Source organism: Gymnoscopelus microlampas (genome assembly GCF_963454915.1).
Source record: "Gymnoscopelus microlampas genome assembly, chromosome: 17".
NCBI lineage: Eukaryota > Metazoa > Chordata > Actinopteri > Myctophiformes > Myctophidae > Gymnoscopelus > Gymnoscopelus microlampas.
This window is the reverse complement of record NC_139954.1, coordinates 17077333-17092306: the sequence shown is the minus strand read 5'-3', so window position 1 is coordinate 17092306 and position 14974 is coordinate 17077333. Positions and strand designations below refer to the sequence as shown.

Sequence of the window (14974 nt, the reverse complement as noted above, 5' to 3'; positions counted from 1 at the left end):
GTCGCATCTCTTATTGCCTCATCAATTGCTGATTGATCCAGAAATCCACGGCAATAGGCTGCAGCGTATTTGTTGGACATGGTGACATTTTGGAATCCGTCACAGTGATGCCAATGGCAATGCAATGGAAGTTAACTGATAGAGACAATGGAAACAAGTCCCCAGGACTTTTTTGTGTTATCCTTTTAGTCGAAGTGTTTTACTGTACCTTCGTGCTGTTTACATTTTTTACTCTTAAAGTATTCAATCAATCAAGTGGTCTCACCTCCCAGTCCAAGATTTCAGGCTTCAGGCTGAAGGCTCCCCTGCAGTAATTACATTTGAGCTGGATGCTGCTGTTCGTAGTGGGGAGGAGCGTCTGGCCATTGGTGGTCGTTTGGAGCGTTGGCGCATTCTGAAAATAATGAATTAAATGAAGGTCTTATGAACACTGTTGTAACTTGAGAATTCTTTCCCGCCATAATGTGTAAAATAATAATAATAATACATATTATAAAATAAATAAACATTATATAGCAAAACTCTGCAGATTATGCTGTTAAATTTCTTGCCCTATAAAGCACACATGTGCTCCCTTAGAAAGATATGTCAAGACAGAGACCGGCACAATATCAACATCCTCATAATGATGATTATGACCCTAACTAAGCTAAACTAATTCAGGGTTTGGTTTTCAAAGGCCAGATTAAAGCACATTTCAAGTACTTTCAAGGAACATAGCATCTTGCCATTTCAATCAGGCACCAATTAACCACTTTTAACCTGGCATTTTATTTTGGGCATGTCATTATAGGCAAACATCTTCAAAAAAGTGAAATCTTCCTAGATTTTCAAAAATAGCAAGTATAACAGATCAATAAGCTCACAATGAGTCGCAATGCAACACGTCATAAGCTTAAAGATCGTCTATTTACGCCGCTGCATGACAACACCGCTGCATGACAACACCGCTGCATGACAAATGATAAAATAGGAATTTCTGGAACCTGTGTAAGTGTGTTCCAGTCTTACAGTACAATAAAACTATAGGACCACTCCACCCTTGCACAGCAAGTAGCTACTTCCTTCTGCTATAGAAAGTTAGATAAGACTCCTATAGCAAGAAGATTGTTTACGGAAGCCAAAAGGAACATTTCCCACATCAAAAATAGGTATGTAAGGCCAACACAGAAATGTATGTGGGGAGGAATTAATTGGCAAAACGACTAAATTGGGGAGAAAAAGGGGGTAAAAAATGATTGGCTACTCTAAATAATAATAAAAAAAGAATGCATTTTGATCTACAGAGTGAAAAACATTTGGTCATGGAATCAACTGTGATTCAAATTATTCAATCTCTGCATGTTTAAGGGCAACTCAATGGCAGCTATGGGGTTTGATGTGAGAACTGACACTGAGGGTGTTACCTGGAACTTGGTGACACACTGTGAGCTGCAGAAGTTGAGGACGTTCCCCTCCGGTAGCGTAGCCTGGTACTGAGGCAGGGAGTTCCTCTTACAGTAATGACACATTGGCTCTGCGTCTGCACACAAACACAAAGATGCACATGAAGACACCTCATGATACCATGCTACCTTGAAACAAGGTCTCTAATCCTAACCAATTCTCTTCCCTATATACACTACACTATGATATAGTAGCGAATGGAAATCTCAAGTCTCCGCCATAAAGAAATGGTTTGTTGAAATGAGTGAGGAAGTATTGTTATGTTCTGCACAGAGCCCTGACCGTAACTCTATCAAACACCTTTGGAATTAATTGGACCACCAAATGAGAGTCAGGTCTAATTGCCCAATAAGAAATTTAGAAAACTACGCACTCATCATTTTCATTCGCTGTCCTCCTTTAGGCTGGGTGGAGTGACGTGTCCCTGCTTTCAGCCAGTCTGTTAACATTATGTAGTTAACTAGCTAACCTTCTAATGTTAAGATGGCCTAACGTGCAAGTAATTGTCAAGTATAATTGTACAATTTGAAAATGGTTGATAACCTATTCCATCCATCACGGCTTGCCAACCCAGGCAGTACACTCATCGGCTGCTCGGCTAGCTCGAGCGTGCCTCACAAGCCTCGCAGTTGGCGCGCCTGCCTTGTTGTCAAGTGATCACAGCGATGGTATGGTGTTAAAAATGCTATGCAAACGCCTCTCGCATTTGTACTCACTGAAGGTGGTGGGGGTATTTATGTTTATGTACTCACTGGGGGTGGTGGGGGTGATGACCATTTTGCCCTTGTTCATGCAGGTGACGGAGCAGTAGGATCCCATGGTGCCTCCGGCCCCCACACTGTGGAGAACCTCGCCTGTCTTTATTAGGGTCTTGCAGGTCACACAGCTTGCCAGCTTACTATGAGCCTGGTACAGAGATGGGATCATTAAAAAAAAGGTTTAATCACCCTGTGATGCTGCACAATAAAGTGACAGGCTAGAGGCAACAAGTCATTTTCAATGGATGCCAGCAACATGAAGCTACAAAATGACGCCTGACACTTCACATGGCGTGACACGCTACAAACCAAGTTGGGCTGACATCAACTTTTTTCAATGCTCTGATGACGCAGTGAAGTGTCAATCAATCATGTGTTTTTATTTCACCATTTCCCTTCTGTCATTCGTGCTGTTAACCAGTTCAGTGTGCTATTTAACCCTTTTCATTTAAGCAGTGTGGCTTGAGCAGCAACTCGGCAGCAATGGAGCTGGCCTAGAGTTCTCAACAGGCCTGAAAATACAGCCCGGCCCTAACTGGGCCCTGACAGGGCCGACCCGAATAATGACCATAAATGTAGGCCCGAAAACCTGAAACGTTATTATGTGCTTTATGTCCTCAAAGTCACGCATTGGACAAGCTTTGAACTGAACAGATTGGACCTTTCGTTCCAGAGATAATGGCCAAAACATCTTGAAAATGTCCACTTTCGCCAATTTGTAATGTTAGAGTTTTCTTTTAATAACATGGGCTAGGAAGGTTGGACAGCGACGAACTAGATACCTGAGTAAAGTTCACTTTGAGCTGCATCCAAAGCCATTTCCATTGGCCTTACCGTGCGGCCGCTAGGGGCAATTGAAATGCCTTTTTTGGGGGTAATAGATTGTATTTATTTATAATTTTTTTCACAGAACCCGAGGCTTGGCTCAGCCCGAGTAATTGGCATACAATTTCGTCCCGGACCGAAAACATCGTGTCTGGTCAGGTTCGGGCAGAATTTGAGAACTCTAAGTTGGCCACACCTGGCCATTTTGTAGCTTTTTTGGCGCAAGTGTGACTGTGAATGCAGCATGAGAGGAAATTAGGTTGCTCCAGAAGCCAGTACCAGGATATGCATATATAAATACGCCCCTGACAGGAGGAGTAGCATTATAATACAGTAAAGTTAAAACTTAAAACCTTTAAGGATTAAATAAAATAGACCACAATAAACCCAAATCACAAAGCTTGAGGTCGACCGCATGTGACAATGTGTGTGTTTTGTACAGAGGGATGGAATTAGGAACACAAGATGACAAACCATGTCAGAGGAACATCAAAGCGAGACAGAGAGTGGGGTCAAAAGAGACAGGGAGAAACAGAAGGTCAAACATTAACACATTGGGTGCCTGGATTTTTTCATAACAACTTACCGTGGGTGCCAGCATTCTCCCCATTGACTGCGCTTTGCTGTTTAAAGCTCTAGACTCCACGACGAGCAAATCCACGTAAAAAAAAGCATCCATTCATGTAGCGCCATGACCCTGGCTACATCCTGCAACAATAACATTTCACTCGCGAGTTACAACGGGGGGGATCGCGCATCGCGCATGACCGGTTTTCCCCACCGGAAACAGATTTGGAGATATAGGCGTTTTAAAGAAGGAAATAGACAGGAAGCGGATGGGGAGCCGGTTTCCGGTGATCTATCTGGCCTATCCTTCTCAGGATCACAATGGGTACTCCCAGAGCTGCTCTAGCCCCTCCCGTGCGAAAAAAAAAAAAAAAATACACCAAAACCGTTTTAATACGGTTTAGGCACTCCGAGTACGTTTTTGCACCTTTTGCAAAACCGTATAAATACGGTTTTGGCAACCCATGTGTTAAAATAAAAGAAATCAAGGACAGAGGATAGAGGGCAGACAGGCAGAAATAGAAAATGGAAGAAAACCCTCGTACTGTGTCTCCAGGACTAAACGAACTTGAACTCAACACACACACACACAGTTTATATACGTACAGTATGCTTCCCCGAAACACTATCAAACATTATACTTTCATATTTCCAGCTATTTCGAAAACAGTCAAATATATTTATCACATTAAAAATAAATGAGGACATAGTATGAATATTGATTGATTTTTAAATGATCCCCCAACAAGCGAACACACAAACACACACACCTGTTTGCCTGGGTTACATATGATTTTCCTATTTATAGGAATGGACGGTCTGCCTGCCTTGTGCATTTCCTTCTTTATTTAGGCATGAGGAAATCAGAGACCCTTACCGATTTAGAGGGACAACACAGTAAAGTAATCACCTCAACAGTGGCAGTAAAGTTTACCCAACTGGTGTATGCGATTCGCAAGGATTTTTTGGGACACGCTACGTCCTGCATATGGGCAATCACTTGAGATTCAAGAACAAGAAAGGCACAGCGACAAGGCCTTGCGGCTCGTGAGACACACCGGAGCATGACAATAGGCAAGCGAGTGCACAAGCAGAGCAGCCAATGAGCCGTCCAAGTTGGAAAGTCACAGACCGTGAACCAAAACGAGCACTCTCTCCATGTGTCACCAAATCAGCCAATCACAGTATTGGGGGTGGAACATTTCCTTGGGAGTAGCATACATGCGTACCCAGACAGAACCACCCAAATTGTCCATTCTAATTTCATTTTGTTTTATTGGCCCCTCATGATCTTTACAATAGAATAGAACATCCAGACGATAGTTTGCTGCCTACCGAATAAATAGGTAGTAGACCTCAACACCAGCAGCTGGAATAAACCAGCATTTGGCTAGAGAGAATTCCCCACCCAGTGAAATATAACCAACACCAAAGTCTCCTTCTAGAAAGGAGACTTTGGGAGACAGATATCAAGACCCAATAGTTCCCAATGATAGAATATTCCAAGAGATCATGTTGCAAGGCAACACATACAAAGTATACCAGCCAATAAGGCATGTCTAGTCTATTATTACTAAGCAACAAACTAGTGGAACTTTTACGTGTACCCATCTTTAGTACAAATCTGCAATGCTTGTAGTTCTCCCTCGCTACCTGTAGGTCCACCCTACTTGGTAGGTAGGTTAACCCTTGTAGCTGGTCCCTCCTACCGTAAGGGCGATTCATACATAAATTCACAACGGTGTCACGTATTGAAAATAGTCAATCAACCGAGTACAAATCAGCATCACCCTACCAGTTTGAAGTCCCTGATGCAGTTCTGGCAACAGAAGCGTTTCTGCTGTCCGTCCACCAGCAGGAAGTAGTTGGCAGTGGCTCTGCTGGGCAGGTAGTCCCCGCACTGCTCACAGCAGTTCATGATGAGCCCGTTGGCCATGCGGTAGCGGTTGAAGCAGCCGTCACTGCAGATCTTGTGGGTCACCGTTTTGAAGCTCACCTCGTGCCGGATCTGTCGGGAATCGATCAAGAGGGAAGAAAAGAAGAGAGAAAACATTTATTTTTTAATAAACTGTATGATGATATAATCTATCAAATGTTTAAAATAAATGATGGGTTGTTTATATGAAAACATTTCCATGTACTAACACGATGGTGAATGGGTGACAGTATATTTTTGTGGCAATGGTAATGTATTATTGTAAAAGTATTATTGCTTATTTAAACATTTATAAACTGGAAGTGCTGAAAGCTTTCAGATAAAACAATGCTATAATCATATATTCTAAAAACAAACAAGCCTCAACGGAATCAGCCAGGGAGCTGCTGGGTGCATGTGAAAAGTTTGCATATGACTGGACCATGTATGAAATACTTTAATTGTCTTTAATTGTCTCTCCCCCTTTTCACTTTTCATTCCACTCCTTGTTGCCAATTTTTGATAGATGATAGTTGCATATGCAGATGTATGTTAGTTACTTGTTCATGCTATGCATGTTATTTAGAGAGATATATACTGTTTGCACGTTACTAACTTGACTTCTTCCTGGGGATTTTGTGCTTTCTCATCCCAGAGGCATCCATTAATCCTGACTATTAGACTGTATTGTTTGTTCTTCTCTCTCTCTTATCTCAACCGTTCAAGGCAGATGGCCGCCCACCCAGAGCCAGGTTCTGCTTGAGGTGTCGAAAGGGGAGTTTTTCCCTTGTGGCCGTCACCAAGAGCTTGCTCATGGGGGAATTGTTGGGTCTCTGTAATTTAAAGAGTATGGCCTCCAAACCATGAGTTGTGATTTGGCGCTAAATAAAATTGACTTGACTTGTTGATTAGATGTTGTTTAATACAGATTGATGATGGTTTGACAATTGCCTGGTATCGTAGTTTCTTTGTTGCACTAAATCGTTTTCTTTGCACTCAATTTGCTTGACCACTTACCCTGTCATTTGTTGACTAGGGTTCATGCCACTTACTCCGATCTTGCACTTAGCAAGTCGCTCTGGATGAGAGCATCTGCTAAATGCCTAAATTGTTGAGAGGAATAGGCAGAGAAAGACAGACATATCCTATATATTAAAATTGCCTTAAGGAAGGGCTGGCGGGCGGGCGGACCTCTGACATCACACTCATGTCACCATGACTCAGCCATAACGATATAAGGAGTTCAGGAGTTTGCAGCTACGCCCAAATATGGAGTGTGTGTTGTCTAACCTCAATGTGTTGTCAGGGCATCAGGCACAAACAAATCAGCGGCCCGTGATTTTGGAAACAGCCTTTGTCTTACACAGGGATGTAGTGCTATTTGTTTGTGTTTATTTGTGCAGGGGCACCTATGAACAGGGGTGAACATAACCGGTGCGCAGGTGCGCATGCGCACCCAAAATAAATAATGCGCGGCACATCAGACGACGCAAGGCGCTTTTGCGTACCAACAGCTGGGACATGAATTTCCAAGCTTTTATTTTTTAGCAAAACTAAAAACTAAAAGCCTGGAGCTCGAGGCTAGGAATTTACTTCCTGAAGCCACACTCACACAATCACGCTAAAGCACGCGTCGGCCCCATGTACAGACATTAGGCGCAGGGGGAGAGAGGACGCATGCTGCACGTGATTGTGTGAGTGTTGCCAGCTGTGTTACAGGCACTCGTCACCGATGATACGCGAACGTCCCAATCTGGCGGATAAAAGCAGCGCAGCACAGGGCACCAACCTCGGTGGGGGCACCCCTGCCTATGAAGCATTGTGCAGTTAGGTGCCTATGTACACCACTGTTCCTATGGTGGCAAGTGTATATACCTTTAGAACTGACCACATGATGAAATGCTAGACCAGTGGTTCTTAAAGTGGGGTCCGGGAACCCCCAGGGGTCCTTGGGGGGTTCCAGGGGGTCCCCAGCTAAATTAGTTCCGCAGTTAAATATATATCAATTTGGGGGTTCTTGACATTAAAATGTTTGAGAACCACTGTGTTAGACTGACTTTATGAATAGTTTGGTCATGTTGAAGTCTCATCATGAGGAAGTCTGACCTCGGTCAGTTTGCCACACACGGTGCACTTGGTCTTGATGGTAGACTTGGGTGGGTTCTGTTTGTTCTCGTAGGCCCCCAGACATCCAGTGCTACAAAACTCCTGGAACTGTTCACTGGAGTCCACCTGAGCCACGATGGTACCCTTCATTGTAGTGATGTCCCTGGAACGAACACACACAAATACACACAGTCAAAATGACAAAGATACGTGTCCGTAATTGATAAATGTTAAAACACAGGATCATCGAAACATAGGGGCCAACAGAGTGTGCATTGAGTTTCTCTCTGTTCTTATGACTAAACATGTTAAAACTTTTCACAGTCGCAGCCAAGCTTGTATCATATGAAGGGACAGCCAGAGATAAATGGCACATATTGGAACAACTTTTATGTACCATGTACATGCATACACAAACGTTCAGCACACACACACACACACACACACGCACACACACGCGTTTTCGGCAGGGCTTGCCAACGCTGCACAAGGTTCTAAGGACAAAACCAATTTATACTTCTCTCTGAATTCTGAATGTTAGACCCCCACCGTGCATTGACATAATTTGTCTCTGAGATTTCGCCATCTCTGGCGAAAGACACATGGGACAATGTGTGTGCTATCTCTCTCCATTAATTCATTGCCATCTGGCTTTGTTTGTAGTCGCTCAAAGATGGATTATTCTCAGCCAATGTTTCTTCAAAACTGTCCGTAGTACATTACTGACAGATTGCGGAAATAAAACAATATAAACAATATATAAAAGTGCATCGAGGGTCTGACCAATCACATACAATGTTCTTGTACCTCCAAGATTTTTAAACTAGATGTCCTGAAAGCCACTACCTAACTTATTATTATGATGTCAGTTTTTTCTTTCTTATTGACCTACCGGTACTCTAGCCGCACAAAGTTTGTGTTCGGTTGGAGTATGCTGCAGGCTCAACACACCCTAACTGCTGCTGCATGCACAAACCTAACTTTTAATCTCAGTTCAACTGGTGCTGGCAGAATGCCTTAAACATCAGCGAAGAATAAAGTCATACTTTTTACACATGGTGCAGCTCTTCTTAGGGGCGGGTTTATGTGAGAAGGCGGAGAGGCAGGTGGTGGAACAGAACAGATGTGTTGATCCTTTACGCTGGTAGGCTGTCTGCCCTTTCTTCAGGGGCTTCTTACAATTGGCACAGGTGACCTACGAAACATATGAAAACATGAACCATATTTTTGCGTGAAAAACATTTTCTGTCACACAGTGAATTTACTCCTGTCCTGGGAACAGGGCAGGAAAACAAACACATTTGTGTCCACACCAGGTGACAGTGATTTAGTGCTGAAGATGATAGCGATTTTTCTATGTTTTGGGCAATATATACCATACAGCAGGGGTCTTCAACGTTTTCAGGCCAAGGACCCCCTATACTGAGAGAGAGATGAAGCAGGGACCCCCTCTATATTGTATAAAATTGTGTTTCAGGTTTAACTTTTTTTGTTTACTTGGTCTGCTCTGTTTTCCCTCTACACCAAACACCTCTTTGACAAAAAATAGCCGATTTACAAGCTTTTTGGTAAAGTTCTCCTTAGAAAAGGGATGCTAGGGTTCAAGTGGTTAAGGTAAAAAAAATAATCATATTACAAAGATTTGGTGGACCCCCTGTAGTAACTCTAAGGACCCCCTAGGGGTCCCGGACCCCCTGTTGAAGACCCCTGCCAATACAGTATATAAAAAATACTGTCCTTTACATAATAGTTAGTTCCAGGCAAGTAATTTGATTGGACAAGAGGCATTCAATGGGTGCTGCTGATAATATATAGTAAAACAGCAATGGAACATTTTACTGTAGGGTATGACTCCATTAGCTAGCTAATATTAGCCTACTACAGCTACAAAATCAAAATTGTCTCTCCGAACTGGATACATAAGTTGTACTAGAATTGTATTTTGTACAATATTATTGCAATATCACACTTGACATTCAGTAAAACAGCATGACCTCACACCGCTATGATTAGCTTAGGCACTCAGACTTGTGCCTATGACTGAATCACAGCCATGCTGATATGTAACAGCACTCCTTCTCAGATTACATTCCATAAAAGTAAGTTCATATTGTAAAAGGATTACAGTTTTTCATTAAATGTTTCAGACAGAACGTCAGGAGGAAATCTTTAATCATAATTGATAAAACTCTGCACATGAAAGGATGTGCCATCCTGGTATTGCTAGTGGCATAATCAAACCCAATGGTCTCCACAGGGACTAGAGCCCTTAAAACTAAGAGGAAATGCCCCCCAGCTTGGAGAAAATTGGGTTTCCCTTTCGGTGACCATGGAGACCAAAGCAAGGGGCAATAGTAGCCCTGGGCAGCTATGCAAGTTTCCGAGAGAGAGTGAGAAAAATCCAGAAATAAAGAAAATGTATGAGCAACAGTAAAAGACAAAGAAACGAAGGGGTGGGCTGGGTTTCAAATAAGTGAGACACTGATTATCAAATTGGGGTCCGGGGACCACCAGGGTTTTGACAGTGATTGAAAGTTAGCTCATTCAGTGCCAAGTAAATAAATTAATAATTGCCAATAGTGCCAGCGATTTTTCATTTTTCTTACCTTTTCAAGTAGGCACAGAATATTGATATCCAGTATAATATTGTACATCCAGTATCAATCCAGAAATAAAATTCAGAGATAAAAGATGATATCAAATGGGGGTCAGTGGCCTAATGCATATCAAACTGGGGTTACTTGAAATGAAAACATTTTAGAAACACGAAGTGAGTAACAGAGGGTTACAGAAGACCATAGCAAACACAGCGAGTACCTTGACTGTCCTGGGCTGTTGCTGAGACCCTGAGGAAGAGGATGCTGAGGAGGATTGGCCGGGAGGTTTAGTGAGGGAGGTGGCAGGAGACGGAGAGTCCACCCCTGTCTGTTTCTGATTGCGAGGGAATGAGGCTGACTGGGAGATCCAGGAGTCTGGACGGACCAACATTCAAACACAGTGCAAATCAGTGCGATGGAAAATGTCACATTTTATTCTAATCAGAATGCTGATGAAAACTAAAGTGAATGTATGAAGTGGGTGGTACACATGTGCATCTGTAAGTAAAAGCAATGGAGTGTGTGTGTGTGTGTGTGTGTGTGTGTGTGTGTGTGTGTGTGTGTGTGTGTGTGTGTGTGTGTGTGTGTGTGTGTGTGTGTGTGTGTGTGTGTGTGTGTGTTCTTTGGATGTGTGACTGCATCTGTCAGTTCCTTGAGTGTACATACATGCAAGAGGTTACTTTTCCCCAATTGTGTCAACCGGGTGCGTGCAGCCGTGCACGATGCATATAGTATTTTCAGAGCATTACCAGTCCTGGCGTGCGTCCCCGTATCTCCGTTCTGAACGGGCTGTCCTGCGGAAGCGGAGACTCGTCCAGGGTTGAAGGAGGCTGTGGGTCTGCTAGATGAGGAGTCTGCATTCAGGCTGAAAGCCCCACTGATCTGTAAATCAGTGGGGCTGAATGTCCCACTGATCTGCAAACCATTCTCCTCCACTTCACCTTCAGCACCCTGGGGTTATAAAGAACAGGCTAGTTAATCGATAGATAGATACCAAACATATTCTTCAATGATTCTTTGGGGTGGTTGAGGTGCTAGGGAGCGTACCTATGTTCCCTCTTAACTCTAACCCTAAACTAAGGGATCATAGGGCTGACCCCGAGGTGCTATATAGCACCATATGAAGAACCAGTTCAGCCTCTGTATGGTTCTTTATAGGTTTGCTATGGTTCTTCAGCTTAGGTTAGGCACCTATAATGGTTCTGTATAGCACCATTTGACAAAGGTGCTATATAGCACCTTTAAGATAGGTGCTTATAGAGTACAGAAGTCCTGACGTCACTCGTTCATCCCCTGGTTCGTAAAGTAATTTCTCTATGGAGAATAACATTGTGTCATCATAGAATTGTCTCATATAAGAATTGGGGTCCAAAAATAAACAAACTGTCTCGGCGAAATTGTCAGAGAGGAGGCTCTGTATCGTTTATGATAGTCAGTCACTCATATTTGATACAGTCTATTATTGGCAAACATTTTACTAATTCGGCAGAAGTAACATTAGCGTTTTCTCACCGTCAGTTGATGCTTCATATCCATAAGAGTTAAATCGCCAGGGTCATTTGTTTATTTTTGGAACACAGTTCTTATTTGAAGCGATATTAAACAAGTCCATGGGAATTCAGAACGGGGGGGAAAAAACGCGACCCAGGTAGGATGTGTAAATTACGTCAGACTTCGGTGCTCTATAGCAGAGAGCCAGGAAATTGAGGGCAGAGAGGTGGAAAGCCAGGTATCCAGCTGAGCCGGAATTGAACTGGAGACGTTGTGATTACATGGTTGATGCAGTATCTGGTCAGCTACCTGTAGCCCAGTGATATACTGCATAAGTCTATAAATAAAATACATTTATTTGTCTGTATACGTGAACCTGTACTGGGCACAGTACTGAGACCTGTCCTTACAGGATACCTTCCTGAGTAAAGCCTAATGTACCAATTCCATGGCATCACATGACAAGCAAGAACTGGACATTTCTTTCTGGCCTGTTATGCTCTTTTTCACCTCAGCAGGAGTTTAAGGGACAAACAGCCAGGTTGGTCTGTAGGCAGGGCTTACTCATTAAGCTCCCTTAAAGTACAACAGGAAAAGCTTAGTGTGATTTCTTCTGCCGTAGTAGCATTGTTCATTGTTCACCTGAGAGCCTGTAGAGCTACTGAAATGTGTTGACATGTTCTGAGGTTTGCATTTGTTTTGTCAGTTTTGTATAACCTGGTTAACTACATTAACCACTGAAACCCTATAACCCTATACTTTGCTCTTTACTTTTTTCCCTCTACACCAAACCTCTTCGCCGAAAATACCTGCTCTAAAAGCTTGCATTTTGTCGCCTGCAAGCTTGAAGTTTTGCTATTTTTCGCAATTCAACAATCTTCGAAAGCTACATAGTCTGTAACTACGCCGCCTGAAAACCAACCACAGGAAGCTGTCATCTGTTTGTCTTTTCTGTTCGTGAAAATATATTTTAAAATATTTTTCAAATATATTTTCCCATATAATTTCTAGATTCTAGGCTTTGTCTATTTTGATTAACAGTAAATTATTTATGCGACTGCAAAGGCAATATGTATTCTGCGCATTTTCAGCTTGGTTGAAGCATTTGAACATTGAGTCTCGGGAGACCATGGTTCAGGTGGTTAACCTTGGTGTCACTATTTTGGGCATGTCCCTATTTTGGGCATGTCATTATAGGGACACGTTCAAAACTGTCTACAAACTCACGTGTCGCACAGCGATGCGTTGTGTGCTTGTATATTGGCAATTTTCTCTATTTGTCATACAGCCAAATAAATAGGGCACAAGAGGTTAGGAAAATAATGGTAATATGCTAATCATAGCATATTATAATGATATGCAAAACATAATAGTAACAACCGCAGTGATTAATGATATGTCAATGTGAATAACATGCTAATTTTATGCAGATATGAAGGACATGCTTCTACTGTTGCCCAATAAAATTGCTCTCCTTCAGAGAGCCATGTGATCGGGTGCTTCTCTCACCGCTGCAATGGCTGAAGCTCCACCCTGCAGTGACGTCACCGAGGTGATCTTCAGGTTCATGTCGACCAGCGGCTCTGCCGCCGTCGCCGCGAAAACAGAGGAGGAAGAAGAAGAAGAGGCGGAGGCGTTCCCTGCTTTCTGCCTGTTGGACTCCAGAGTGGTGACACTGGCGATGCGGATCTCAGAGTCCGGCTCCGTGCTGCTCAGGGTCACCGCTGCCGCATGCGAGGAGGACGAGGTGGATGAAGACAACGATGGCGCACCGACTGCAGGTGGCGCTGCCGCCGAGGGAGAGGAAGAGTCTTTGTGCTCCGAGGAGTCTTCCTCGTCATCTATGACGATGGGCTCCGTGGTGGCAGCTTTAGGGGCTGGTGACAATGACGACGTTGATGATGATGCTGCTGTGGAGGAAGATGCAGGGGGAGTATTGGGGGTCTTGGAAACCGCTGGCGCCGTTGAGACAGCGGCACCTGTTGCCGTGGCGGCAGCGGGGGTTGGGGGCTGGGTGCAGTCTGTGCTGGGCGTGTCTTGGTTTGAGGCGGCGGTGGTGGTGGTCCGAGGGGCCTCCTCCTCCCCGACCAGTACCACGTCATCGTCGTTATCCTCCCCTCCTCCTCCTCCTCCTCCCTCTCCTCCATCTTTGGCTTCTCCGTCCCCCGTTGCCATGGGAACCGCCTCTCCCAAGGCTTCCTCCACGGGGGCCGCGGTCTGCTGCTGGGAAGCAGAGGAGGAGGAGGAGGGGGGAGGAGTGGCGTCCGAGGGCTCCACCCGCGGCCCTCCTTCCTCTTCTGCTGCCGCCGCAGGCTTGGGTTCCGACTCCTCATCCATCGCTAAGGCAAGCACCTGGTTGACACAATTAAACAAACAAAGGGACAATTAGGCGGAGTAAGCAGCATATGGGCTGAGGTTTGGGGTTAAGGGGTGTGACAGTGCTACAGGGGGCTTAACAGCCCTCCATGGATCAAACGTCTAACTCCACCAACTACCTTACCTGTCTTAAACAGGTGTAGGGGTGCAAAAGTTAAACTAATCGATTTAATCGATAATTTGATAACAAATTGATGAATAAGCAATCCTTATTTTGGATATGTCATTATAGGTGAATAAATTAAAGTAAATAATTATTAAAATAAATAGATAAAGTAATCAATAGAATAATCGCTAAGAAAATAGTCGATAGCTGCAGCCCTAAACACTAAACAGGTGTCATTCATCATACAAAAGATGAGTGTGAGTCGACAAAGGGAAGAAAGGGTCTGGTGGGATTTGATGCTAGGCTAGGACAGGACACGTACTGTGGATGAAGTTAAACATTTTGATCTGTTTTTTCACGTCTGTATATCTATACAAAGTCAAGGGTAGGAAATCTGCACAATATTACAGACATAGGGTAGGATTCATAAGTGACATACAGCAGGGGCATAGCCACGGGTGGGCATAAGTAGGCCTGGGCCCACCCATTTGGTTATTTTATTTTATGTCATATTCAAAGCATCAATAACCTAATAACAAATAAAATGTGCACTAATAACCACTGATTTTCGCGCACGCACGGTCCGGGCGCACATGCACGCGCTCGCGCGAGAGACTCCCTATGCCCAGCCTCGGCTAGCGTTCTGGCTACGCCACTGACATACAGTATGAGTCTATTTTATTCAACAGGTAATTCTGTGTCAGTCATTGAACAAGCCAATATGGCCAAATAATGGCTTAGCAACTAAAGCTCTATTCATACTCCGTATTACTACTGTGTCGCTTCT

General features: G+C 43.7%; 1 protein-coding gene across 6 annotated transcripts in view; it reads right to left on the bottom strand.

The window, feature by feature from the left end:
* Nucleotides 1-14974, bottom strand: part of zmym2 (zinc finger, MYM-type 2) — a 47687-nt gene that overhangs the window by 22253 nt on the left and 10460 nt on the right. For all 6 annotated transcript variants that reach the window (XR_014602762.1, XM_084084878.1, XM_084084880.1 and 3 more), the window contains exons 2-10: nucleotides 13215-14057; nucleotides 10964-11165; nucleotides 10435-10589; nucleotides 8664-8812; nucleotides 7618-7780; nucleotides 5392-5604; nucleotides 2199-2352; nucleotides 1407-1522; nucleotides 266-394 (exon numbers count right to left, since the gene is read on the bottom strand). Coding sequence is in view for 5 of the 6 variants with exons in the window: in XM_084084878.1 (XP_083941004.1) it covers nucleotides 266-394; nucleotides 1407-1522; nucleotides 2199-2352; nucleotides 5392-5604; nucleotides 7618-7780; nucleotides 8664-8812; nucleotides 10435-10589; nucleotides 10964-11165; nucleotides 13215-14042 (2109 nt within the window). In the remaining variant the exon portion in view is untranslated. The remainder of the gene's footprint in view (nucleotides 1-265; nucleotides 395-1406; nucleotides 1523-2198; nucleotides 2353-5391; nucleotides 5605-7617; nucleotides 7781-8663; nucleotides 8813-10434; nucleotides 10590-10963; nucleotides 11166-13214; nucleotides 14058-14974) is intronic.